Source organism: Neoarthrinium moseri, assembly GCF_022829205.1.
Source record: "Neoarthrinium moseri strain CBS 164.80 chromosome Unknown scaffold1_Wmoseri_CBS_16480, whole genome shotgun sequence".
Classification (NCBI taxonomy): domain Eukaryota; kingdom Fungi; phylum Ascomycota; class Sordariomycetes; order Amphisphaeriales; family Apiosporaceae; genus Neoarthrinium; species Neoarthrinium moseri.
The window spans coordinates 1205682-1232851 of NW_026055115.1; the positions used below are offsets into that span (position 1 = coordinate 1205682).

Below are 27170 nucleotides of genomic sequence, written 5' to 3' on the forward strand. Positions count from 1 at the left end.
ACTCTCTATCGTGTGGGCGAATCGCTGGCATATCAGTTCAAAGACTGTATCCTATAAAACTGTTAAAGACTTGGGAGAGGCCATGCCTCTTCACAAAGAAAGGTCAACTGGCATAAACCTAAAGCGGTTAGAAAAAGAAAAAAAAGGAAAACCCCTGGGTTCATCAAACAGAAAAGTCAATAGACATTTGGAGTCTGTCGCTCATAGAAGGATCTGCACCTCAAGTAGGGGGCGCGCTGAGACACTTTCAGGTATAGGGTTGGTGGGTTCGTGTACATAGCAGGGATCCAGGGCATGGCGCCGCGTATATAACAGAAGACCCGGCAAATCAAGAACGTATAACAAGTCACCACCATCTGTGCCCATGTGGTTTGTATTGAACTTACATGGCCATGCTCACAGCTCATGCCCAGGCCATATGTAAGTATTTGGTACCGGAAATCGAAAGACTGGATAGCTGCACTGGCACGAGGTTCCAGATCCCTCAACGACCTCTCTGAGGACGAACCTCTAGCTCGCATCGTCAGACGTCATATGGGGTTGGACCCCCTGACACCGGGTGGGCCAGAACCGTGAGTGCACCTTCAGATAGCAGATCAGATCCGAGATCCAGATTACCTTGTCGCCTCAAAGACTCAGCGCCTCTTCGCTCTCTCTTCCTCAGCTTTCCCCCGCTAGTTTACCGTGCCCATCTGCGTAGCCTCAACTTACCTCGGCGTGGGCTTCTTGTGAAGAGATCCCAAGTCCCGGAGCTCGGGCTCAGCGCTCAAACAACGTGGCCTTGGGCCATCATCGCCAGGACGCTGTGGTCACCCCGTTATGGGCAACGGTACTCCAAGCAAGACTGAGCAGGTCTCCAGCCCTTGGTTGCCGTATGGGCGGCTGCGGCCACCCCAGTATTGCCCGCGTGGTTGCACCTTGGGCCAAGGTGTTGGTTGTCGAAGCCAATAGAGATTGCAGTCCCGGTCCTGGGGGATACTGGGAGGGGGCGCACAGGCTCAAGGCCATGTCCGCCCGAGCCTAGGGAAGGCATTTTTTGCTGCTCTGTATTCTCGTCTTCCGAGCAAGACCTCAGAAGCACCAGGAGCTGTCGGCGACAATGTTGTTCGTTTGGCCGTATCAAAGCCTGCTATGATATATTTCGACAGATACTCGAGGCAGGTATTGCAGGATATCACAGTCATGTGAGACAGAACTTTCGGTTGGGTCAGAATTATATCAAGTATGTTCATCCTGTGGTATCCGCTATGGACGCTCAGGGTATCCAACAGCGCTGCTGTCGGTCCTGGACTATCTCATCATTAAGAGCGCTAGAAGGCCGGCCTCTCGTACTCGAGCGTACAGAGAAGTGTGCCCGCCCATGCGGCAAAAAAGAATCCCTAAACGCCAGTTCCAGATCTATGCCCCTCAGCCAGGTATCTCCTAAATCAGGGAGGGAAAATCAAAATGCTGCTCCGTTCGCTTCATATGCCAGTCTATAGTATCCGCTCAGTTGCATCGAGAAAGGTTGTCCATGGTCATCTCTCCTCGGACCTGGCTTTCACGTGCCTGCATTGCTTAGGTCTTTCTTATCACTCTGCGGCTCGCGGCTCGTCCAAATGGTGATGAGGAGGTACCCGTCATTCTTCCTCCGCGGCAAAGCAACCTTGGGTATCGTCGCGAAATGCGAAAGTTGTGAAACAGACCGATGCTCTCATGATGCAGGTTTAGATGTCGCGTCACGCAGACGCGGGTCTAAAGCTGCCTCCGTCCGTTTCTGTCTATCCCTCCGCGATCTCTATTCTATAATAGTTGGTTCATTCTCAGGCCGTGACGTCGTGTTGAGATGGGAGCTGCTGTCATTCCTATCTCTAGGAGCGGAGCGTCGTCCCGTTGAGATGCTGGCGTCTCCCCGTGGGGAGGAACATCTCAAGAGTGAGTGTGTGTTGTGGTACGAGGGCTTAGCCTCAAATCGGTCGTGTCTAGAAGGTGCTCCAGTTCCAATCCCTAGGGACACTGGCCGCTACCTCTGCTTGACCTTTCTTGGCAGCAGTGGGTGTGCTGGTCCCGACGGGGCTCGCGGGTGCAGTCTGCGCACCGCGGGTCGAAGAGTCGTCGCTGGATGCCTGGCTGTTGGTTCGGCTGCGCCAGAACTGGAACTCGGTGTGGCAGTGGGAGCAAGCGCGGCTGACGGTGCCTCTGGGATTGTAGTTTGCATCCTGGTCCAACGGCACGTCGAACGCAGAGTGGGTGTCGCAGAAGATGTTGCCGCATTTGCGGCAGTGGTGTCGGCGCGTCCAGTAGTTGAAGTGGCGCATGCAGGACGGCTCATCGCAAATGGCGGACTCGGTGTCAGGCTATTAGCGGACGAAGAATGTTAGCGACTGGTGCTGTGAAAAGGAAAAACATGCTCCTTGGGACACGACGAGGAATACTGCAGAAGAGATACAGGAACATAATGATGAGGACTCACCTTCCAGTGTTCGCGGGTAGGTTCTGCGGTGGGCTTAGGGAAGTGGTCCAGGTTCCAGTCGCCGTCGACGCATTTGCCACTGTCGCCTGTCGAGCGCCGGCTTAGCCGACCAAAGGCACCCAGACCGGTGAGACTCGACCAGCTGCTGCTGGCCTTGAGGCTATCATCGTCCTGGTCGTCGCTCTTCTTGGTGGTGGGCGTCTTCTTGGAAGGGTAGTCTGTCGGCCGCAGCACGGCAGGGATGTACAGCGGGCGCAGTTGTCGGCCGTGGTAGGACTTGGGAGAGGTCGGCGATGGCGTGTTGGAGGTGCTGAGGGGCGAGATCTGGCGGCTGTTGGTCCCCAGCGGCTGCTGGTGCTGTGACTGGGTTGGCGATTGTGACTGTGACTGTGGCTGGGATTGTGTCTGGGCCTGAGTCTGGGCCTGGGTCTGGGTCTGCGAATGCGACCGCGAATGCGCCGGCGATGGCCCGTTGCTGTGGACTTGCGGCGTGTACTGGGTCGTCTGCTGGGCGAGGTGCGGGTAGAAGTGAGCGCCGTAGGGCTGCTGCTGGTCTGGCAGCCGGGGCATTATGAAGTCGGTTGCCATATTGTCCTCGTCGAGACCCGTCGGTGGTCGCCTGTTCTCCTTTCCTCCCGTGGTGCTCGAGGTCGCGGGTCGAAGAGTAGCCGGGATGTGACGAGTCTCCCCTCTGTTTGTTTGTCTCAACCGGGGAGCGAGTGGGTGCTCAGTCCTTGTTGTACCGTCCTGTCGGGTACGGTGCGGTGCGTTGCGTTGCGTGGTCGTGCGACACCCCCCGCCGGTTCAGCGATGAGTGTGGAGGACGGCGAGCGATAAGGAAGTGCGCTTTGTCGCGTTGCTGTTTGTTACGCGCCCACTCTCGTGTGCTACATGCAAGGTCTGGAGTGTGAATTACACGACGGCTTGCATAGTCGGCGGCAGGAATGTGTTATGTATTATCAGGGTGGAAGTGTGTTCGCGGGTGTGAGTGAGGGAGAGGTCGGACGGGATAAGTTGGATGATGGGCGAGCTGGGTGAAGCAGCAGGTAGTACTCGGGAGCGAAGGCTACGGTACATAACGAGCCTGTGGGCCAGGTACTCTGGTACTCTGGTACTCTGGTACTCCGGTACTCTGGCCGCCCCAGAGCGAGCGATCAACCTCAGTAAGTCCAAGACTCCAAGTGGGTGGTCCCAGGGTGGAGATGGGTATTGTCGGAAATCTGGTCGCCGCCATTGGTTGCCCAGCATCTCGCTGGCCCGGGCGGCGAATGGCGATGGGAGGCGGGACCCTGAATCGGACTCGAGCCCATCCTGCCCATGCACGCGAGCAGCTCCCTGGCTCCCTGGCCGGCCTGGGTAACGCTATGGAAACCTTCAGCCACTACGATGTGCGAGATAAGATGGGACAGGTCGAGACAAGGGTTGACTCGCGTGAGTCCCACACCGACTTCAAGCTTCGACTTCTGGCGTGTAAGGGTGTCCCTGGTCGACACTATTACGGAGTAACTACTCGCTTCGCACTCCCTCCGAGCTGTCTGGTCGTACGCACCACGTAACGGAACACCCGTGGAGGACGTGTGTTGAATACTGGTTATTATCTGTGTGCCACTGTCACTGTTCACTGTCACTGTACTGTCAGGTACGCACAGCATGAAGCTCCGAGACGTACTACCGCCCAGTCCCTCAGGAGCATGGCTTATGATCTCCAGACAATCGTCACGGTGGCTTGCTTGCCAAGAAGGCATGTGTCTTGGTCCCGAGCGTGTCCAATGTCCATAGCCGACCTCCATCAGACACACCTCGGCACCCCTACCGTACGTGTGTGGACGTACTGTAGACTCCAGCGAGATTGAGTAGCGCGCGCTCCACCCGGATAAGCATTGATGCTGGGGTCTTCGTCACTGGCTGCTGGATCACTCATAAGAGAGTTTTGTTGATTGGAACGATGGGCCCGTATAGTATATGCTTCTCTTCAACCAATGCATGTGAATGCAACAGTCCCATGCGGGCACTGTACTCCAAGATTGCTGCGGCCTAGCTAACAAAACTGTATCCATAAGGTAGCCAAACCTGAGAGGCGCGAGAGGCTAGAGCCGGATCAAATCTGCACCTCATCGGCAGAGAACGTTTATGGGACCAGGGCTAGCCGAATCAAAAAGATGCGCGAAAATCATTATTTCGGGCCCAAGATTCGCCTTGCATCTATGTAACCCCATGTGGTGGGAGTCGCGTAAGACGGCAAGCTGGCAAGGAGGCATCTCGACCTACATAGTAGATACAGGCCCTGCAAGAGCAGGAGAAAGGGCGACAAGCGACGTCGGAAGCATTCCACCCCGTCACCTGTTGCTTCTTCTGACCAGCGGAACGCTAAACCCGATGGCGATGGTGATCCAAGGTACCTCTGATTCTCGACCACGTCCAGGCATTCATGACTTTTTAACCGTGGGACACAGCCTTCGTCTGCATAGTCGTACTATCATTGTCCGGCTGGTGCAAAGTGATTCGCTGCATACCCGTCGAATCCTGGACTCGACTGGTCTTGCCGTTAGAGGTGCGTCCAGACAAAGACCGGCCGTGCCCTGTAGCTGCTGGCGCCATCGGCTGTCGGTGAGGGCCCGGTAGGTAGGGGTTTGCGACCTCGAGCGCCTCATCGCGACTCTACGTCAGGCCTCAAGGTTTCGACATCTCTAGCGAGCCTCCTAGAGCCGTATAGGGGAATTTGGCACGTTTCTCACCGCGGATCACCAATATACTTTTGATTACTCCTTGTATCACAGCCTGCCAGCCCGTCCATCAATGAGGAGTAACAGAAGCGCTGTCGCCAGAGACGATCGAGACCGGGCGGCGCCGTACGGCCATACTTACCCCCCTTACTGCACCAGCCAACTTCCCCCCCGCCCCGCGTGTTTGCAATCTGCAGCGGCGACGAGAGCCTTTCAGCCATTCATTCATCGCTCCATCCATACTGTAACATCGTGGCCCGTCTTTCGCGCAGCTGCAGCGAGGGGCAGCGCCTAGCGGCGGGACAATGCGGAGTGCCGAGTTGCTGTGTCAGAGATGGTAGTGGACAGCAACACGCCGGCGCCACACAGTCGCCCTTGTCCGCACTCACGATGCGCTCGAGTCTATAATACCGCCGCCCGTTGCACCGCGGGCGCCCCTCTGATCATCAATTAGCTGGAGTGATACGGCAAACCTATCTCGCGAGCCTCGCCCGAGGCCTGGGCGCCGCGCCCCCCAAATAGTCGTTACTCATGGCCCGAAAGGATGGATCTTGTTTGTCATCAAAACACCTGGGGCCGCTCCACAGTCGCTCCCAAGGCCTCGGTAGAGGGTCTCGTCCCGCGCAAACGTCGCCTTTTAGCAGCGCCAAAAAATGGGTTTGCTCGTAGCTACGATTCATGGCCTTCCCTCGTAGGTCTAACTCGGTCAAATAGTCGTGCCAGGCGTGCCAGGATGTTGCGCCCAACGTCATTGATAAGATTATCTACTCCATAGCCCGTGCCGGCTTCCTCGCAGAGGCAACCTCACGATGGCTTCGGCCCTGCTGGACAGGTTGACCCCGGAGTATACGTTCCTGTTTACGTGGCACACCGTGCAGCGTGTGCACGTCCTCAGGAAACTCTCCCCCCAGACCACCCACACAGAAAAACCCGGGTCTGGCGGTCCACCAGTAGGAAGCCCCGAATTTCTGCGAGGCGGTCCGTACACCCTTCGTTCTCACGTGCCAATTTAACCTCATATCTGCTTACCGCCTTGGCTTCCGGTGCTGCACACTGGGAGTTTGGAAATAGTGATGGTCGACACGACATCTTGTAGGCGGCATACTTTGTTCTTCTCCAATGACATGAGGTGCTTCTCTCGCAGCTATGACGGTAGACGAACTCAGATCGTGTAGATAAGAGCCGCAGCTTGGTGTTAAGCGAAGGTTTATTTTTGAGTGCTGCATACTAAGCGGGAAGCCATACCACAACAATTCCGACGCTGTTATAGGCCCGCCCGCTGCCGCGTTACCTCCCGCCGAGCTGATCAACGTACTTACCCACCGGGGCCATGTGCCGCAACGTTGACTTACCGCCTCGATTTCGACCCTCGTCTGAATGGGACCCCCGGATCGTGCTGCAGTTAGAACACGGTTTTCTCTTCGAGAAGCAGTTCTCCCCGGCGGCTCACGAGGCGAGGTTGCGCAGCCGTTCTGTTGTGCCGGCGGTGGCCAGGCCGTCATCGCAGGGCTATCCCGGCTTCGCAGCCATCCCTTCATTCAGGGTCCAAGGCTAGCGTGACTAGCTCTGGTAATTAGTGGGACTGCCTGCAGGCTCTTATCGCTCTGTCATGATTGGCGGCATGTGAGCTCGGTGCCCAATGCGGTAATCCCATCCAGTGTTCGCGCGGAACTCTACGCCGCTCTGGCAGGACCGCCTCCGTCCAACCAGCGCGCGGCAAATCCAATTCATATTCGGGCTATCCGGCGCGAGGCGCATTAGCGGACCGCTGGGGGCCAGACAGCGACGGGCTCCCCCCCGAGCACAAGACAGGACAAGCCAGGCAACATGAAGTCACTGCCGGACAGTCAATGGTGGTGCAGTAGATACCATGGTAGACAAGAGAGCTTCGGCTGACACAGCGCGCGACTGCGTAGCATCCAGACAGGCCAGAGAGTGTCCAGCGTCGCCATGCCCACAGGCATCCGCCAACACCCATCCGTGCCACGGATTGTTTTTTTTTTTTGCTCTCGGCAGCAACAACTCTATTCAGGCAAAGTTGGGGGGGGCTCTTGACAGCTGCGCGACAAAACTTACTCAGAGCTCCCCTCTGGCGACGATCTCCCTTTGGCCCTTCGGGGCATGCCAACATGCAGGCTGACGGGCAGTGGCCGTGAATCATGTGAGGATTGGAGCCGGACCTTTCTGTTAGGCTCAATCCTTCCCCTTAGCAGCGGCAGCGCGGTTGGGACTTGGGGGAAGCTGCATCTGAGGAGGGGCTGGAGGGGCAGGCAGGCAATCGCGATGTAAGTGATAAGCCAGTTTTATCTATGGGGTCCCTGACGTCGCGATCTGCTGCGGCTTGCTCAGCTAGGTGCGGTAGCTAGTAGCTAAGGCTGTCTGCATCCCTTGGCTCCGCGACTCCTTCTGTGCAACTAATCTCGACCAGCTCGCCCGTAAGGCCAGAGAGCTTGAGAGTCTGGTGAAGAAAACATGGGGAGAGCATATGAATCTCGATGGCTCTGACCCCAGATCTGCGCTACGGCTGTCCTTCCGAGCTGATCCCAACGTAAATTCGACCCGAGATGACCAACGGTGATGGCTGTCGCAGGCATCGATGCTTGCAGCAAGGGAGCTGGCGGATGCGTCTCCGGAGGAATGATGACACTGGTTCATATGAGGTGAGATCTTCGCAGTCGGAAGTCTCGAGAAGCAATCAGCGACAACAACAGTATGCGACGGAGTCCTTAAGTCATGTTTCCCGTTCGAGGAGATGCAAGGGTAAAGAGTATACTGCTCAGTTCAAGACGCATTCTGTGTCAAAGTATGCAGTTTTCCTTTTCGAGGACGACAATTTCATCTACTCTGGTCGTAGCTTGTACACGTATGATTAGATGTCGCATGTACCTTGGTAGACATGCTCTACTACACATGATTATACTCCAGCCGCGTCGGAAGATATCCAACCTCTCAGGGTCTTGCTAAAAACACATGGTTTTCCTTGCTACAAGGACAAGTACAAAATATAGTCTCATGCTCGCGATCACCATTGGCCCTGAGAGCAGGGTCACTCATAAACTCAGGGGCATCACGACATGGCCTTTTCGCCGTATCGTAGTCCACGACCTATGTTCCCTTGTCCTCCTTTTGCATACCCTCAACCCACCGCCCGCTCTTGCCTCCCTCTTTCAACACCACCCGTAGCCCTTCGACCACCATCCCCTTGTCCACAGCTTTGCACATGTCATACACAGTGAGTGCTGCCGTTGATGCAGCCGTCAAAGCTTCCATTTCAACACCAGTCTTGCCGTCGCAAGAAACCGTGGCCCGAATGTCGATCCTGCCCCCTGCAATTGAATTCTCGTCCTCTGGCTTTCTCTCAGGGTCTACAATTGTGAGATCAACCGCAACCTTTGAGATGGCGATGGGGTGACATAGAGGGATCAGGTCTGACGTTCGCTTGGCGGCCATGATCCCGGCAATCCGCGCAACGCCCAGTACGTCGCCCTTCTTGAACGCATTCTCACGGATGAGCGATGTTGGAAGAGGCGAAGTGAAGAGCACACTGCAGACTGCCTGTGCCGTGCGCGATGTAGGCTGCTTGGACGCGATGTCGACCATATGGGCAGAGCCAGAGGATGAGACGTGAGTAAGTTTGGGTTTGGAATCTTTGGATCTGTCAAAGGCCCGGCGCGTAGTAGAGAAAAGTCGCAGTTGCGAATGTTGGAATGCAGGCCGGAGAAGGTGAACGGGAACGCCTCTCATTGTTCCTGTGGAGGATGCTGTCACCCTGGATAGAGAGAGCTGAGACGTGGCGGTCGGTGTTGATCCAGTTCCATCTAGCATGGCAGTTTAGCTGGAAGGTATCCTTATAGCGGCGGCAATCCGATGTAATACCAGTGTTGCTTGAGGGTTGCATGGTATATTGGAAGCCCTCTTATGTTTTTCCCCGGGGGATGAGATGTGGATGACAAAAGTGTTCACCCACCTATCAAGATCATCGGCCGGTTCTTCATGTGCTCGAGTTCCCCTATACCGGCATGCTTCTCCTTCTTCCGCTTCACAGCCATACCAATTACATCCAAGAGTTCTTGTTCCCCGGGAGGCAGTCCAAGAGGTTTTGAGGTACCAGTCAAACCTTGTAGCCTGTCCATCTCGATCTTTCTCATCGCCTCATACGCCTCCTGTTCAATGGGCTCGCCGTTGTTGGATTTCCTTAGAATATCTCGGAGCGACACTTCGGCATTGCCAAACAAGCAAACCTTAAGGTTCCCATCACTGGTGATTCGTAGGCGGTTACAAGTACCGCAGAAGTTGTGGGTCATGCTTGTAATGAATCCGATTCTGCCAACGAAGCCAGGGACTCTCCAGGTCTTACTCGTATCATTCTTGTGATCCTGCACCTTTTCCAGGTTGGGGTACGTTTCTCGAATAAGGTCCAGCATCTCCGAATAGCTGAACATCTTCCCTTGATTCCATTTGTTCCCATCGAAGGGCATGTACTCGATGAACCTTACCTCGATATTCTGCTCACGCGTCATCTCGATGAAGGGGATGATCTCCCTGTCATTGACACCTCTCATCACGACGCAGTTGATTTTGAGCTTGATGCCTGCTCCATGGCGATTGAGCTCGAGAACCCTATCAATGCTCTTCATAACTGCATCGAAACCTTTCCGCCGGGTCATGATCTGGAACTGCCAAGGGTCAAGGGTATCGAGACTTAGATTGACTCCGGTGAGCCCGGCTTCAACCATGGCCTCAAGCTTCCTGTGAAGAGCCAGACCATTTGTTGTGAGGCACAGCTCACGGAGGCCGTGAGATCTTAGGGCCCCGATCTGCTGCATCAAAGGTAGGATATCTCTCCGGACGGTCGGCTCACCTCCGGTAAGTCGAATCTTGTTTACGCCTTGAGAGACGAAAACAGACGACAGCATGATGATCTCGGGCGTTGTCAACAGCTCTCGTGGAGGAGACAGCGGCACGCCTTCCTCAGGCATACAATAGACACACCGGAGGTTGCACCTCTCCGTAAGAGATATGCGCAGGTAATCATGCTGTCGGTGGTAGTTGTCCGTCAGGAAATCTGAGAACGGTTTTGCCTCCTTGAGAAGATCACGCCGCGCCGGTCGTTTGGTAACTTGGGCGGCCGGATAGGGCGTCTCCTCCAGAGGCGAAGACAGCGTTGTGGATGCCGCAGCGGTTGAGGAAACCTTTCGCCGTGGCATATAACATAATCGGGACACGGCAGCTTGGGCTCTAGCCCAGGCCGGGCGGCCCGCTTTAGGCGAGACGACGGATGCCATCTGAGTGGGATTGACGAGCAACGGGATTCAGCGAAGATATAACATGATTCCGGCCAAGTGCTGTCGTTCTCCTCTAGGATCACGTCTGTCCAGCTGTTGGAAGAGATGAATGTGGCAGGAGGATGAATGCACAACCGCTTATTCGCCACAAATTAAGACCGTTGGACGAAAGGCGCGGAGAACATCGGTACCCCAATGAGTCAGCAGGATATGTCCGGCCGCCGGGCTCCGGTCTGGACAGGCCCGATGCCCAAAGGGTTGGCCATGCTTATGGAAGAAACTGACTAAAACTGTGTAAAATGTATTGGTGTTCATGGGAAATATCAAGCTGTTGATAACGACTGGAAGTCTCTTTATTTCCATTGCGCTTGCTACAATGCAGCCGCCGTCAGGGAGCTCCAGGCGGCAACATCACTGCAGCCAAACAAAGCCCACTTGCCGTGTTGTAATCGCGTAAAATCAAATTTGAACCTACCAGACCAAAAGATCTAATGTCAAATCAGAAGTCTTCCGCTTCCGAGTGCTTCAATATCCTACGGGGTATACCTTGGTGATTTCGATAGTATCAGCGGAGCCTGTGAGTACTTACCTATTAGACTGTGCACTCTTTAGGTGTTCTGTGTCGCAATCGTGTTTCCCAGGTCGCGAAAGCCTTGACAGGAAGCCATCAACAAACACAACAGCCGCAACAAACTTCCACACCACCTAGCACTCACTTTGAATGAGAGCAACTTCTACGCGAAACTAACAGAGAGGTTGTGGGTCTCACACTTGTCTTGCTTTTGAGGGCGCTGACGATCCAAGATCCAGCGACGTGGCAGCGAGGCCCAGTGCTCGTCAGGGAGACTGCCGCCACGCGCCGAGCTCTACACCGGTTTCAACGAGCTCTGTCATCAATCGCACGAGATCCTTCACCTACGCAAGGCCTTGCACCACACAGAGGTGACTTGATCTCACACACCATGCGCTTTTCCCCGGTCTTAAAGTGTACGCAGATCCCCCTTCCTACTTTTGCGGCTTCCCAACCATCTTGTCTCTTTGCTTTACTCTACTTGGTGTGCCCCGAATAAACGAGAATCATATTGACATTGATGAACCAAACCAGCCTCGCCTCACTGCCTTCCGAGTCCAGACGGACGGTGGATTGCAACGCTCCGTCCCTCCAGTGTCGTCATCAGAGAGGTTGAGTCCCTGAATGTTTTCCGAAGTATCAAGCTGTCCACAGCCTTCGCCGGAAATGTGACCACATTCGTCTGGTCGCCGTCGTCAGAGAGGATCTTGCTTGCTTCTGCTCATGAGATCCATGTATTCTCTGCTGCAGATGCAAACTTTCATGCTACCATCCGCAGCCCTTCTTCATCAACTGCCAGATCAACTTTTATCGACTTTGGAGCTACTGACAGGGAGGCTTGCATTTGCTCGGCCCATGGCATCAAGCTTTCAATTTTCAATCTCACAACGTCCAAGGTTGTCGAGATAAGCAACCCAAAGTTTCACACGACTGTATCTGCAGCTCGGGGATTCTCATTTCGGCGACGCACCCACCACCTTGCATTGCTTACAAGAACCTCGGGAAGAGATACCATCAGTATTCATTCCCCGGACTCGAGGGAGGTCCAAAGATCCTGGAACCCGGATGTTATTGATGCGCAGGGCCTTTCATGGACCCCGGACGGTAAATGGTTGGCTGTGTGGGAATCTGCCTCACAGGGCCACAAGGTTTTGTTTTTCACGCCAGATGGCCATAAATATAGGGACTGGTGTGGTCCACTTCAGCATGCATCAGGCGAGGTGCAGGATCGATTGGGTGCGGGTGTGAAGCTCGTGGCCTTCAGCGCGGATAGTCAGTACATGGCGATTGGCGACTTCAGCAGATGCATATCTGTGTTACACACATCGATTACAACCCAGCAGTTGCTGCTCCATCATCCTACCGTCCTCGAGCCGAAGGATACGGTCCAGGTGAGTCCATGTCCATACCAGTAGATCGAGTTTTATGACACTAAATTGCAGCAGATTTGGCAGGAGCAAATTGATAGCGCCTCGAAAGGAGACGTAGCCACGTTCCCCTTCGTTCAAGCTTCTCAGCCAGTGTCACCGCCAGGCCGAGCCCCAGGCGGTACATCGGAGCTCAAGTCAGGTCCTCACACAATCTTATTCGACTGTTCTGCAGCCCTAGTCGCAGTCATCCTAGACGACGCGCCAAGCACGCTGTGGATCTGGGATGTGTCGGTAGTAGAATTGCGTGCAGTCCTCATGTTTCATTCCGAGATCTCCAGAGTCGAATGGCACCCAGTGCAATCGGAACTTTTGTTCGTCAAATGCGAAGGGAACAACTACAATGGCGTCATATTCATTTGGGATCCTTTAAGCGGTGGCCCCCAAACAATGGACTTTCGGTCACTGTTGCCGGATCGCAAGACTGGCGGGAAGTCGTCTGTTTTCTGGCTCAAGTCCAACAGAGAGCCTGCATCACTGTTCTTTGCAGATGGCAAAAATTGTCTACTTGGATCTCTAGCTGATACTGACGAAGAAGCACTTCCATGGCAGGAGCACCAACCAACGCCGTCCATCAATATGAACCAACCCACAGAATCACCGCTGGACATCATGCCCGGTTCCGCTGAAGAAAGCGACGAGAGCAGCGACCTGGGTGTCGGCGAACTCGATGACACATTTCATTTCAAGAAAAATGGCATCGAGTAGGCCGCATTCCCCGCCTGACTTGTTCGTGTTGCTGCATGCTGCACGAGAGAACTGACCAGTCAACAAAGCGACCCAGCTCCGCGGTTCAAGTCTCCAGGGTAGCTTTCCGGGGAAGAAACCACTTCGCATCCGGCCTGCAATGCAATGCTTCTCGTCACAAAACCTTGTATGGATTGCATCCCCTGCCTATGTGTCTCGCTCAAGTGATTCCGTGGTCCACTCTCCGTACAGCAACATTGCAGCTTGCCAACAGCCTTGGGTACACGTCCACAAATCTCGCCAACTTTGCGACTTACAATTGTGGATCCCGTTTTCTGCCGCCCCCAATTGAGCGCGGTTGCGGGCGATAGACGTGCCAAAGGCGGCAGCGGGGGTGGCATCAAAACGGGAGCAGGGGGGGCACCAACAACCCGCAGGCGCCACCATCCTCGCAAATCTGCTACCATTGACGGAGAGGGTTCCATTGTCAGAAGTGCAACGGTTCTGGTGGGTGGGCAATTGTTTGCTTGATCCCTGTTTGGATTTTGGTCAAGTTACCAACAAGCATGTTCAACTGCACCTATACCGATTGGGGCCGTCTACCTATAGCTGCATCGGTCGGATGGCCATCCGTCATGGTTCGTTCATCCCTACTTGCGCCTTTCTTATAGCATGCCAACAGCGTTTCGAATGGCTAGCCCAACACGCGGCCCATTGAGGCTTGGGGGCGATTCTGTGAGAGGACGCCATGGCTGCTCGACGCCCCTTGTCTGCAGATTGTTCGTACTACCACATGAAGCCAGTCCATCAGCTGCATCACTTTGAGAGACGTTGGGGGCGCGACCCCCAAAACACGTTCCAGATCAAGTAGCCCCCACTGCTGCATAGTCGGTCACGGTCTGGTCGATCCAGCCACTGTTCTACCGAGGAGAGCCGCAGCCTGGCCATGATACCAGCTACCGGGAAACACGCAACGCGGAACTGGCAAGACCCCGGGCAACCCCACAATAGCTAAGCGCCGGGTCATGTTGCATAAGGGTCAACTAACGCTTGGACTATTACTATTCATCTCGTCTAATGTGCTCGTTACCATAACACAGTCATTCAGTGCCTTTCATTCGTTACCGACTGACAAAAGATCCCAACTCGGCCCGTTGGTTGTATCTGGCAATGCCACCACCTGCCCTTTGATGCTGAACCCTGGCATGGGTGTGGACCGTTGTTTGTTACCGCCGCCATGGCTGGGCATCTCAAAGACATTGTACATTGTCACCTTGTTGCTTTTGATCAGACTATGCAGCCCATGACGCTGCCACCAAGGCGGGCTCGAGTACCATTGGATGATCGGGTAAGAGATTGCGCCTAGTCATTCAACAGCATACTCCATCTCGCCAGACACAGGCCAGAACAAGCATTGCCCTTCGACGGGTTTCCCCTGATTGGCGACTGGTCGTTTTATTCCTAGGGTCGCAGGGGACTTCCGTTACGCACGCATACGAGCAATTACATTCACGTTTTTACTGCATGAACGTGGGAGCACATGTTTGAAGCTCCTCTGCAGCGAACTGTGGATAGCTTGCTGAAGAATTCTGCTCTACTCATTTCGACCCCAATACAGTGCACTCTCGTGCCACCAGAATATAAAAGACATCGATCGATCATTCCATCTTTTCTCGTTTCGCACGACCTGTGACCAAGGGTGCTCCTTGCTCCACTGTCAATCTTTTACTCCTTTACTGCAGTCGCCCGATGACGATGGCGACTGATACTCTTGCCAACCAAGTCCCCATCAACAACACAATCCAAGTGAATGTACGACCTGGCAACGAGACAGGTCTGTATTACATTCTCCTTTCGAATGTAGGTATAAATTCTAGCGCCAGCGCTTCCTGCCAACGCAAGACTGATCTCAATCTATCGCAGTTGCCTTGGCAAACATCGTGGCAGCATTTGAAAGATCACGTCCGCACAGTGTGCTCTGCTGTTGAGAGGGTTGAAATCTTCAACGAGAGCACCACAGCCTGGGTCTGTGTTCGCGGCCATGAAAACTACAAAGCAGCTCTACGTAAGGAGATTTCGACCTAGTGCGGCGCAGGCATAACGTTAACAGGATTCAAGATTTATTGAGCACCGTACCATTCAATGGAAGACCAACATTCGCGGATGGCAGGAATGCCCACCAAGAGATTCCCATTAAGAGACTGGTCGGTCCTACCGACATGCGTATGCCCTCACCCCGGTCACCTCGGACCCCTAGAACGACACCGCAGGTGACGCAGTATTCGAGCCACTCTCCCTCCATGATGTCCCCTACTGTATCGGACTACAGCCAGGTACGATGGTATACCCTATAGCTGCGAATAATTCTCCGAACTGATGCGTCTAGTGGTCATCTGCGGCGCCCGGCTCGATCATGTCTAGCCCAGCTACGGAATATGGAGTACACCCATTGCCAATGGCCGCAGCCTATGATTACTCCGAGTCCAATGGCTCATATCCAGCGTACGAAAACGGCTACGTAGACGCTACAACAATCATGTCAACGGCTGCGCGACCTTACACTTGGGAATCAAACTATCCGTATTCCCAACACTACGCACAGTCCAGTGATTACTACGACAGCAACAACTACGCACAATCCAGTAATTACTATGACAACTACTCTACGTCTACGTACACCGCGGGCCCCGGGGCGAAAGCAACAAGACACCGAAGGGCCCACAGCGGCGAACTGGTTGCAACCGAACGGCGAAAGATACTCATCAAAAATTTGACATCATGGACTCAGCGAGAACGGGTTATGGAGCTGCTCCAAAGCAAGTGTGGAATCAACTCAAATCAGATCAGTGCAATCAATGTTCCATCTAGCAATGGTAGTAGCAGAGGTTACGCTACGGTCACTTTCAACAGCGAGGAGAAAGCTGCTAAAGCTGTTAAGAAGCTCCACAAGTACAAGGTTGATGGTAAGACTCTCGAGGTTGATTACACGAAAGAGGGTGTCTCAAGGAATGAGGATACCCGAGGCCGGCATTACAGCAAGCACCAACGGGAAGAAAAGGAGAAGAATGAAAATGCACAGAGCTCTGGTTCAGGCAGCGACAAGAAGGAAAGGCCTGCTAAAAAGGGTGTCATTATCGCTAACGGCTCTTCAAAAAAGGTTGGCGAGAGCAGTAAAGGCTCGAATTGATAGCTGTACACTGGATCATAGATTGATGTCTCTACTAAGCGGCGACGTATGCAGTGAATATTTTATCATCGTTACTGCATTCTGGTAGAGTTGATGGTGTCCCCTTGGGATGCAGTTACAGTTGGCGGTCAATCCTTAGCACCAGCGCCTCTTTGTGCAGCATGTTTTCCAAAACTACCTTCGCGTCTCTGACCACCTCATTCCACTACGCCTGGGCGATCTTCTGGCTCCTGATGTATGCGTACACCTGTGCCCTTATCCTGAGGTCACAAGTGATCGGGCTAGTCGGGCAAGATCTGTTCATTCCGGACCATGTCACGGATGTTGCGCAGCACCATGTGAGGTGTCAGTTTTCCCGTCGCCGCATCAGGAGCACACATACATGTACAGCGGCTCGTATGCGAACCGTCGCACAGCAGGAGCTCTTACGAGTCCTCCCCTTGTCGTGCATGGGAGCCACGCGGGTTTTGGCATGTGTCAATTTTGGGATGCGGGTCGGGGCCGGTTGCGTTTCCTCTCACCCCAAGTTCAGATCTTCCACACCTCCGTTCCCAAGTCATGTTGCTTGCCGCTGCTGTGGCGCGGGTGTGTGCGCCCAGCGGGAGCGTGAAAGGATGGCCCGTCCCGCCCTCCATCCTTCCAGCCAGCCTCCTTGCTCAGCGTTCCGCTGCACAGATCGGGAACACCCACTCTCGCTACCTCCCTCCCTTCCACGCTCCCACTCCACTCATCCACACCTCCGACCCCCCCTCCACACAGGAGAGACGTCAGCGGAAAACTGTCGAGACTGTCTCATGCAGCTGGCCCTTCTGGGAGCTTGGGACACGGGTAGCTGCTTCAGCGCAGCTTATATCAGATGAATAACGCGTGGGGAGTGGTCGAGATGCCTCGGCTGAGAACCAATATTCCACGTACATCGCAACGACTTGATATTACGTACCTCAAGCTGGCTGGCCGAGAATCGCGGGTCAGGCACAGAAGCAAGCCATTGATGTCCAAACGGCGGGTGAAAACACAGCCTTCGGATCGAAGGCTCCGGTGGGCGTTGAAGTGAACTTTTGTGTTACGTAGTCCTCCAAACTTGCCAGGCACTGTTGGCTTTGAAACCAGCATGCAAGGAGAGAGTAAGGTAGGATAAACAGTAATGAAGAGGCAGCCTTATTACGTCAAAATATGTTTGTCTCGACATGCACATTCTCATGGACCAGGAACACAATAGATGTGCCTCGAGTAATGCTACTCCCATTGCATCTATGTTGAAAGCCTATGGCCAGAAATTCCTGTGAGATCCAATGATCTATCATGTCACTACAGGCAATTCACTTATTACTGGCATTGCCATAATCGACTCGTAATGACAGCTCTATGTGATAGTTTCCATCATAGCTCCGCACAAATTAGATCACTGATCTTCAGTACTGGCGGTGTTTCAAAATAGCAAATCTTCGTTTATGACACTCGAATCGATGCTAGTCTCGCTTCGATATCCGAGACGGCTAGCCATATTCCCGAGACCGAGGAGAATACTGTTCAGCCCCGTTAAGCAGGTACCCGCCGGCCATATTGAATCCCTTCTTCCCGCTGCCTGAGAGGCGAACTAGGCTAGTGAATAGGAGCACTTGATACACAAACCCAATCATTGGTTCTGTCCTCTTTCATTACGGCATGGGTTTTGGTATTTTCTGGGAACAAACTAGAGTAGCTTCATCATAGCATTTCAAGTCCGCGTCAGTTGCATACTAGTCACTGGTTGCAAACACAACCTTGGGAAAACCAGGAAATAAACAAATGTTTCAGCATTGGCTCTTTGCATGGTGAAGAGGTGTCCCTACGAGGGAAACGCAGCGCAATTGTCGTCTATGAGTAGCTAGCTAAACGAACTTTCTGATTGCCGTATTGTCTTGTGCAAGTTGAATTCAAGATGTCAACTGTCTTGCGAGTACCGTACCGGACCCGGATTTTCAGTGCAAACTGGCCACCGATGGCAAGTCACCGCCATAATTCATAGCCTCATACCAGAACTATTAATGCAAAAGCAGAAACCATTCGAGACGCCCGGTCATCATCATGATGCCTGAGATTTCACAGCCAAGTTGCAAGAAAGAGTTTGTCTGGAAACCCAGAGTGACCGCGATGTCAGTTTCGTATAATGGCATGGCATCTAAGCGTCGACCATGTTGACATCCAGTCCATTCGGTGTCTCATCAGGAATGCCTCTGTCCATCTCACGGTTAACGCCCGAAAGAACCTCCATGACCTCTCGGCGAACGACTTGCGGCAGGCCTGCATCGCCACGTTTCTGGATGCCATTGGTGTAGTCTGCAGTCATGTTGTTGATCATCAAATTGATCTCCTCGAGCAGGGTCTCCTTGTGAATTGTGCACATTCTGCTTAGCTTGCTCTGGATGGACGGAATCGACTTGTCGAAAACTCGAAAATCCGAATTGGCGAAATCGATCAGTTTCTTAGATATGCGTTTGAAGCTTCCACGGCCTTCACGAGTGTTAAAAATTGTAAGAGTAGCATATCGGAGTGTTGAACAAATACCTTGCTCCTCCGCACAATCATCATAGACTGATGTCATGACGCGTTTGACTCCGGGCATGAATTGGCGACTGAGATCTCGCTGCCATTCTTGAATTCTCTGCTCAAAGTCATGAAGTTTGTCGTTGATGCCTTGATTATAGGTCTGGAGCTGGGTGTGGAGGATATCGATAGTGGATGCCGCACCCGTATGTCGAAGCCGAGCTTTGAGCTGCTGGTGGAACTCTTCCAAGGCCTCTCTACAACTCTGGGAGAAGAGCTTGAGGATTTCTGGTGTGTATCTGGAGAATATATCTTCCCAGGGAGTTGCCAACTCTCGCTCCAATCCGGTAATGAGTTCTATGTAGGCTGTAAGCTACCATTCTCCGAAGTCTGTAGATCACATGCAATTTCAATTACCTTCGTTCAAGTCGATTGTGCTAGCCTTGCGTTTGAAATGTCCCCTGTATCTCGTATTAGAAAAACGAACCCATGGCACCAGAGTAGACGTACTGGCGAGTGAGCGTAGCCTTTAATGTGCTGTGGTAATAACCACCCTGCTCTGTGGGCGCAACCCATCCGGTTACAATACGGGGCGCCTCATCGATTGCCCTGTCGTTGGCTTTGTGGATTTGCTTGAATAATTTCTTCTTGAAGATATGCTTGCAGTCTTCCGAGCTCTTCTTGGCCGCCTCATCGAGAGTCTAGGATTCATTAACAGATGGCAGATGAAAGAGGTCCCCAGCAAAAGATATCTTACAAGTTTAAGACCGCCGAGATCCCGTAAGAGCTTCTTGACCTCATCAGCTTGCTCATTGGGCGAAAGTACCAGCTCCAAACTCTGTGTACCTGTCAATATCTGTAGAGATTGCAAAATTTGGAGGAAGCCATTGAGAAATTTTCTGCAGTCACTAATCCTGCCTGCTTCAGTAAGTTTCTTCGCATGGACATGAAGCTGAGGCATTCCGGTCATTTTCAGGTCATGGAAGGCATCAAAGTTGCGGTCGATCTTGGCGGTGCCTTTCTTCACTTGATAAGCTTGGCTGCTAACACAGAAGACAGGGAGAGACTGAGCAATCTGCTGATAGTCGCGCTCTTGATGGTCTGGGTCAAATGATTCATCATCCTTCTTGATAGCCGTCTCCTGGTCGAGCCTTGAAGTAGCCATAGTTAACGTATTGCACAAATGTTGGTATGAGGATAGCTCTAGGCTTGGGACGAATGACTTACTTCTGTACTCCTAAAGCGAAATGTGCTTGGATTGCAGTACTTGAATACGCGTTCCGGCGTTGGATGCACGAGGACATAATGCTGACCTTTGACCGCTGGCGGTGCCCCTCCGCGTCACCTATCGCTTTCTCGATACATTCCTCTTGGGAGTAGAGGTCCCCCAGACGATCGCTAAGGTCCTTCAGCTGGCTTTCGAACTGATTGATCTTCAAGGTGATTTGCTCATGTGTCAGGGCCTCTTGCTGTGCATTCGCTGTAGACTCTTCTCTTTGTTTGTCTTCGTCGTCACTTTCCACGAAGACGCGGCGGAATCTTCGCTTTTTGGGTACTTGTGACTGTTGACTCTGAAGCTTGCGCTTTGTAACAGGGGCAAAAACCTTAATGCCTTTGGCATTTTTCAGAGCGAGTTTGTTCCAGCAATTCAAGTCATTCTGGACTTGGGTTGCTTCGGCCTCAAATTCATTTTGTGTCTCAGTTATGCGATCAAGTTCGGTTTTTCTGTTTGTATTCTCCGCCGCAGTCCTCTCTTCTAGGGCAAGATGCCCTGCGTACTCTTTCGCGAGGTTGAGACTATCCACAGCTTCCCCTACCACGATGTCATCTGTCTGAGAACAGATGAAAGACACATTGGAGATATGACCATCGAACTTGAGCTGCATCTTGAAGGATTCGCCAAGTAAGTGTTGAGCCGTCTTGTTGTCTACGGCTCTAACAATCGGGGCGACGATCCAGATGCTGTTACATTTCTCGACGTACTTGCTGGCAACTGAGGCTCGAGCTGCATTGGAGTCCCCGACACCAGGCTATAAACCATTCAGCGGAAGATACAAATAGAAAACAACGTGGAAGGCTCACCAAGTCTGCCAGAGTCAACCCCGTTGACAGAACGTCGGCTTTGACGTAAAGCCTCACCACTTTGATGAGCGGCCACAGCTCCGAGGGGCCCGGAGCTGTAGTCGCAATCGATGTCTCCTTGTTCGATATCTTCTCCTTACTGTCAATGAATCGTTGAACCTCCTTATACAGAAGGTCGGACTTTGATGGGATAACCTTCTTGGTGGTACCCAAAAATTCTCCAAGAGTACGGTCCTTTGCAAGAGTCTTCTCAGTAGTCTGCGCTAGCAGATCTCTCGTCATGTGTGGATATATGGTAGTGATCTTTGCCCACGCGACTCCCGCCTCGGTCTCTTGGTTTGTGCTGTTACTGTGAACCTCACCGTCCCCGTTGAGTACATCGTTGAAAAGGCATCGAAGTTCAGCAAGCCATTCTTCCACACTGATGAACTCTACTTCTGCCCAGTCGGGGCCATTGGTATTGTTGTAGGAGATCTCGGTAGGGCAAGCAGTACATGCTCGCATGCAACTTGTAGGAACCACCTTCTTCTTGCCTAGGAGGCCATTGATTATGGTACTCTTGCCGCCGCCTGTATCGCCCATAAGGCACACCAAAGTTTGGGATGCCACAGCTTTGGTCTTGAGATCCTCGATGAGGTCAAGAATACGTTTGGCATCAGTGTTGTCGGTCGTCTTACCGAGTGACTTTTGCAACTTGTCGAGAACGCCTTGAGCAACTTGAAAGATATTCTCAAGTGTTTCTACCTTGCTCTCATCAAGCGCTCGATGGAGGCTTGGGAACTCGACCCGAGAGTCATCAATAGCCTCGAGGGTCGGCCGAGGCTCACGTTGAGGCGACATGGGCTCAGACTTGACCCTGGCAGTGGCATCGAGTGTGGTAGGCTCGAGTACATTCTGGGAGTCACGGAGTACCACCACTCTCTCACCAGCCTCTGAGTTTGGTTGTTTAGTGTGATGTTCAAGAGGCGCGGCGTGCTGGGAAGCAGGTTGGCCGGACTTCTCAGGAATTTGGCTCATGGTCGCCATGATCCCTTACGGACAGCTTCGTGATAACTTGTGTGTTGATCAACGAACTAACGGTGGCTTCAGGAGTAGTGATGAAAGTATGATCTGGGACGGAAAAAAGATGCCGAAGAACTGAGCGGAAAGAGTTGTCCTCAAGTGAGGTCCTGAAGCAGTACTTAGAATATGAACTGAGGCAGGAAGTTGGGAATACTGCAGGAACGAATTGAAGCTGACCTGAGCTTTGGGGAAACAATGATATCAACCCGTTCAACGAGGAGAGAGAGAAAATCCCAATAGCTAACAATGAGAAGTTGGGAAACCACAAATTCGGCAGGCGCAAATGTATTTCAACCTAGGCGACGCCTCCTTGCTGCAGCGTTCGAGGATTGGAGGTCACAAGGTCCAACAAAGTAGGTGGCCTGGTGTCATGGAAATGGTTGCGTTTGTAGGAATGAGGGCTGGCAGCGATGTAATGAATTAAGTCTTGAGAGAAGTAACGCTGGGTATCACCAATGCAGGTGGGCGGGGTGTAGGAAATCGATGACGATGACGAGGGAGTTGTTGAGAGATTTGCGTTGCTGAAGATACAAGAAGGTCTGATGATGGTTTATCCTGAGTTCGCCTCACCTCGAGAACAACAATGGGGAAGGATAATTCACAAGAGGGAACCGATGAGGGAGAGAGTGCTGACTATAGGTAGAAGGGAAGGCAACCCGTGGTCTGTTGATGTCGTTGGGGGAGCTAGTTGTAGATACATGCTGGCTGTTATCGTGATAAATCTCAGTTCATTGATAGCCTCCTACCAGGGTAAGTGCGGCTGGACAATAGATTTCAGGCAAGCCGGCTGCGTGTTGAAATTTACGTTCATCTCAAGAGGGTATGTGCGTTATCTACAGTGGTGCGTCTGCGTTGGGCATTCTTTGGAAGTTGAAGAGTCTACATTGCCTTCATCAGATGCAAATCACTTTCACCATTCGAGTATGCTACCCGAGGCTTTGCCAGCATTGCTGATCAAATTCGACAGACTATGAGGACATTGGTAACCCTTATGAATGAGCCTTAGTAGCATGATGAGCACGTGAAACGCATTTTCTCTGTTATGTATGGTGAAGTCCTCTTCATGTTATACGATTGGCTGATATGTCTTCACCGCCTGCCCAATCGGCTGGGGCCCGGGCCGACAAGCTGTCTGTAGCTTCATTGTAGCTCTAGTCACGGTTACCCAGCCTGCTATTTCCCCAGCTGCAGTCGGTCAATACGTTCACTGTTCGGAGGCTACTTGAGACCAGGACAATACGTGGCGTAGAGAAGCGGTGCATTTCTATTGGCACCTTAATTAAGCTTGTCGCGGAAGACACGTACAAAACTGCGCAGTCCGCACCTCTGGTTCGCCGCGCTCCAGACCGACCAGCATGTCGACGGTCACAGCGACTGCGCTCAAGTCGGGGCAGCCGCCCATCATCCCCCTCGAGTTCAACGCGAACCAGCCGAAGACGATCCGATTATACCCGCTCTCCAACTACACGTTTGGCGTTAAAGAGACGCAACCGGAGGAGGACCCGTCGGTGATAGCCCGTTTGAAGCGCCTGGAGGAGCACTACCACGAGCATGGCATGCGGCGGACCTGCGAGGGCATCCTCGTCTGCCACGAGCACAACCACCCCCACATCCTCATGCTCCAGATCGCAAACGCCTTCTTCAAGCTGCCCGGAGACTACCTGCGGCCCGAGGACGACGAGGTCGAGGGCTTCAAGTCGCGGCTGGACGAGAGGCTGGCCCCCGTCGGCAGGTTAGGGGAGGGCGTGGAGCCCGGCAACTGGCAGGTCGGGGACTGTCTGGCACAGTGGTGGCGGCCGAACTTCGAGACGTTCATGTACCCCTTCATCCCGGCGCACGTCACCCGCCCAAAGGAGTGCAAGAAGCTCTATTTCATCGAATTACCGGAGTCTAGTACGTGTCCCCTCTTGGCCCCAGCTGGTGTGTGAATGAATCTGTGCTGACAGTGACACCTGCAGAGGTGTTGAGCGTCCCCAAGAATATGAAGCTTCTCGCCGTCCCCCTTTTCGAGCTCTACGACAACACTGCACGATACGGTCCGCAACTATCGGCCATTCCTCATCTACTGAGCCGGTACAACTTTGAGTTTGTCGACGACAACGGCGAGGTGGTCGCAGCGACGCCTGGCACGGGACCCGAGGGCTTCGTGCCGCAGACAAAGGTGCTTGCTGGCGGCGATGAGGACATGCGAGACGTCAAGGACGGCGAGGGTAGCTAAGGGACATACGGGACACGATCATTCTCCCCGAGCAAGAGCCTCAAGCCATGAGATGCGCATATGAGAGCGGCAGCACTCTGACTAAAGAGTATACAAGGCTTTTTACTCAAATGTCGACAGAGGGTAGGCCAAGCTCCCGACGGAATTATTGGAGGTGAAGGGATGCTCGCCCAACAAGCCTGGCCATCGGCGACAGGTAGAGAGCCGCGCACCCGGGCGCTGGTTTGAGATATGGAAGCTGTTAGGATCAAAGCCAGATGTGATGATAGAGTACAAGTCAAGCCAGCCCAAAGTTTCAAGGTCACATCGGAGAGATTGTATAGATGATCTCTGCTGGTCATTCTAGAGCCGCGTCGCATTTGAGTGATTAGACGCTCAGCACGCGGCTCAAGTCTCAGGGCTCCGGATACCGAATGAACAATGCACCAAATATCTAACCACGCTGCTGCTTTGACTTCTGATGGATCTGCATGATCCACGTCGGCCCGTGTATCTGAACCCTTGCTAACATCTCTGCCTCTCCGATCGCACTGCCACCTGAGCTTGCTTCATGCTTTTTCTCCCTGAATTGTAGCGACTACCCGTCTCGTGTGCTTCATCGCCCGGAACTCCAGATACCAGATTCCTTGCCACGTACCGGTTGCCTGTTTGGAGTGCAAGAATTGTCAGCGTTCCCATTGTTCCCGCTCCAGCTCACAGCTGTAATGTTCGGTCGGGTCCACTCACCAGCTTCCCGTCCTTGATCGGCACCGTGACGCTGGCTCCGATCAGCGCGCTCTTGATGTGCGCGGGCATGTCGTCGGGGCCCTCGGCGCTGTGGCGGTACAGGTCCTGGCCCTTGGGGCCGGCCTCGGGGGCGATGCGGTCGAGCGCGTCGCTCATGTCGGCGCGGACGTCGTCGTCCCAGTTCTCGTTGAGGCTCAGCGCGCACGACGTGTGCTGCACGAACAGGTTGAGGAGGCCGACCTGGAGAGTTGCGCCCGGGTTAGCACCACCACCACCACACTGCGCCTAGAACTCACGGCGAGGATGCCGAAAACGGGCCCCGCATGTGCGCGCTTACTTTGTACTGCTTGATCTCCGGGAGCGACTGCACTACATGGTCGGTGATGAGGTAGGACCCTCTCGACTTGGGGGGCAGCGTGAACTGCTTCTGGGACCACGACATGGTTGGTGTGTGGGTGGGCTGCGATGGCGGGGTCGGCGAGCTGGAGGACGCGAACAGGAAGGAGAAGGGAAGCGTGATAATATAGTTGAAGAGCCCGGGAAATAGGCACACGATGAACAGGGTCAGGAAGAGGACACTGCAGAAGCTGTAGTTTGCCGAAGCTGCTGCTGATGACGGCATGGCGATAGTCGTGCAATGAGGTGTGGGCTATTGGCGATTACATAGATGGTGGGGCTATCTGGAGCTTCTGCAGGTGGGAGTATCGGGCCTTCTCCACGCACGGCGGGGGTGCATCCATGAAGGAATGGGATGAATGGGCTGGAATGTTGCTTGACAATGGCACATTGCTGAGGCAAAGCGGATGGATATGATTTTTTTTGGTCTATTAGACACACAACCTTTACTGGCTCATCATCACCTGTGGAACTGGGAATTGCCCAGGGCAGGTACTTTGGTCGCTCTTATGTACAGAATCATTCGCACGTCTATGCACGTCAACGTCTCCTCCCGAGACCATATGCCTCGACCTTCGGTGGGGTTTTACACAGCGTAAGCCGTGGATCTATGCGAGGGGGTAGGACGTCTGCGGTAATGACTCGAGGTGTTCGCGGTGGTGCTCATTGGCCTGATAATAGTTAGCTGACTGTACCCCATATCAGCGGGTTCTTGTGCTTTGAAAACGACCAAGAACCCGCAACCTTGCCCGGGAAAACGTACAAATGGAAGACCGCAGTAGCCGCAGACTGCAATCTCGGCCTTGTCGGTGTTGATGAAGATCCTGGGGTGACCGGCCGGGCCGCCGCCGCCGTCGCATGCGACGACCTTGTCATGTGTCCATCGAACGGGTTGCTTGTGAATGAGCTCAATGGCGGCTTGCGATTGTGGCTATAGTCCTGGTTAGCCCGTAGAAATACCCATCGCGGACCGTGCGTGCTGGCTGACCTGGAGGTCGAAGTCGGTCTGCTCGAAGCGAGGACCGGCCATGGCCTTGGCTCGTGGCCGTTGACTTCTCGACCAGATGCCGGTGCGGTTCGGCGCCTGCTGTAGTCCTCTCTCTTCGTTTTCGGCAAGACCCAGAGAGTCCTCCTCGCTCTTGGCCTCGGGGGTCGTCTCGGCCTTGTGGTGCAGGATGGCCTCCTTGGCCTCGACGGATCGGGGCACCGAAGTCGCGAAGGCCCTCTGGGCAACGCCGGCGCGCTGCGGCAGGCGCAATGCCGTTCTGGCGGCTAGCCGTGGGAGCATCATGTCCGGTCTGTGTTGTGGCGATGAATTGACCCGTCTCGAACGTGTTTGGCCCGATTGACGACGTCAAACTGGCTGGATTGAGGTGTATCCGGTGGTGACGGACGTCGAAGCTCGGGCCAGACCAGAGCTCCGGGATAAACTTTGTTCCTTATCGCATAACTTGCATTTTTCTTTATCGGCCCAGCACTGGGATCTTGTATGTAAGTTGGGCATGTACTGTAGGTACTGCAAGTCACTGTACAGACACCACGGGGCCTTGGAAGTTTGATGGAGGCATGCAATTGAAAGCTGCGGCTCCAAGATAAACACCACGACAACCAGCAACGCTGCCAGCCCTGGAGGGGAAGTCTGGACCTGCGCGCGAGTGCATTCGTGAGCCTGGCGCTGTCGCAGTCTCCCGTCGCGACCCCCCACGTTGACGTCGACGCCTTCATCCAGGATCCGCGCCGCTGTGTTCAACACGGGATACCTTCCGAGCTCAGCTTTAGATTATCTCCTAGACAGCTGCGGCCTGCGACCGGCGACCTGCCCACATAA

At 53.6% G+C, this 27170-nt stretch overlaps 8 protein-coding genes across 8 annotated transcripts; 3 read left to right on the plus strand and 5 right to left on the minus strand.

The window, feature by feature from the left end:
- Nucleotides 1-1961: 1961 nt before the first annotated feature.
- JN550_000376 (uncharacterized protein) lies at nt 1962-3040 on the minus strand (the record flags this gene model as incomplete). Its single annotated transcript, XM_049315224.1, has 2 exons — nt 1962-2336; nt 2453-3040. The coding sequence occupies 2 exons, from the start codon at nt 3038-3040 to the stop codon at nt 1962-1964; spliced, it is 963 nt and encodes a 320-aa protein (XP_049177665.1).
- A 5240-nt stretch (nt 3041-8280) lies between these two features.
- JN550_000377 (uncharacterized protein) lies at nt 8281-10460 on the minus strand (the record flags this gene model as incomplete). The annotated part of the gene is made up of 2 exons (XM_049315235.1): nt 8281-8993; nt 9143-10460. The coding sequence occupies 2 exons, from the start codon at nt 10458-10460 to the stop codon at nt 8281-8283; spliced, it is 2031 nt and encodes a 676-aa protein (XP_049177666.1).
- A 962-nt stretch (nt 10461-11422) lies between these two features.
- JN550_000378 (uncharacterized protein) lies at nt 11423-13166 on the plus strand (the record flags this gene model as incomplete). The annotated part of the gene is made up of 3 exons (XM_049315246.1): nt 11423-11447; nt 11566-12422; nt 12477-13166. The coding sequence occupies 3 exons, from the start codon at nt 11423-11425 to the stop codon at nt 13164-13166; spliced, it is 1572 nt and encodes a 523-aa protein (XP_049177667.1).
- Nucleotides 13167-14900: 1734 nt separating this feature from the next.
- Nucleotides 14901-16332, plus strand: JN550_000379 (uncharacterized protein; the record flags this gene model as incomplete). Its single annotated transcript, XM_049315257.1, has 4 exons — nt 14901-15005; nt 15069-15210; nt 15264-15478; nt 15532-16332. The coding sequence occupies 4 exons, from the start codon at nt 14901-14903 to the stop codon at nt 16330-16332; spliced, it is 1263 nt and encodes a 420-aa protein (XP_049177668.1).
- A 2161-nt stretch (nt 16333-18493) lies between these two features.
- Nucleotides 18494-21957, minus strand: JN550_000380 (uncharacterized protein; the record flags this gene model as incomplete). Its single annotated transcript, XM_049315268.1, has 7 exons — nt 18494-18825; nt 18880-19215; nt 19276-19319; nt 19369-19559; nt 19616-20009; nt 20086-20888; nt 20941-21957. The coding sequence occupies 7 exons, from the start codon at nt 21955-21957 to the stop codon at nt 18494-18496; spliced, it is 3117 nt and encodes a 1038-aa protein (XP_049177669.1).
- A 1400-nt stretch (nt 21958-23357) lies between these two features.
- JN550_000381 (uncharacterized protein) lies at nt 23358-24220 on the plus strand (the record flags this gene model as incomplete). The annotated part of the gene is made up of 2 exons (XM_049315279.1): nt 23358-23895; nt 23961-24220. The coding sequence occupies 2 exons, from the start codon at nt 23358-23360 to the stop codon at nt 24218-24220; spliced, it is 798 nt and encodes a 265-aa protein (XP_049177670.1).
- A 595-nt stretch (nt 24221-24815) lies between these two features.
- On the minus strand, nt 24816-25568 carry JN550_000382 (uncharacterized protein; the record flags this gene model as incomplete). The annotated part of the gene is made up of 3 exons (XM_049315290.1): nt 24816-24864; nt 24918-25231; nt 25284-25568. 3 exons carry the CDS (start codon nt 25566-25568, stop codon nt 24816-24818), a joined length of 648 nt encoding a protein of 215 aa, XP_049177671.1.
- Nucleotides 25569-25950: 382 nt separating this feature from the next.
- JN550_000383 (uncharacterized protein) lies at nt 25951-26630 on the minus strand (the record flags this gene model as incomplete). Its single annotated transcript, XM_049315301.1, has 3 exons — nt 25951-26013; nt 26106-26273; nt 26331-26630. The coding sequence occupies 3 exons, from the start codon at nt 26628-26630 to the stop codon at nt 25951-25953; spliced, it is 531 nt and encodes a 176-aa protein (XP_049177672.1).
- Nucleotides 26631-27170: the final 540 nt, after the last annotated feature.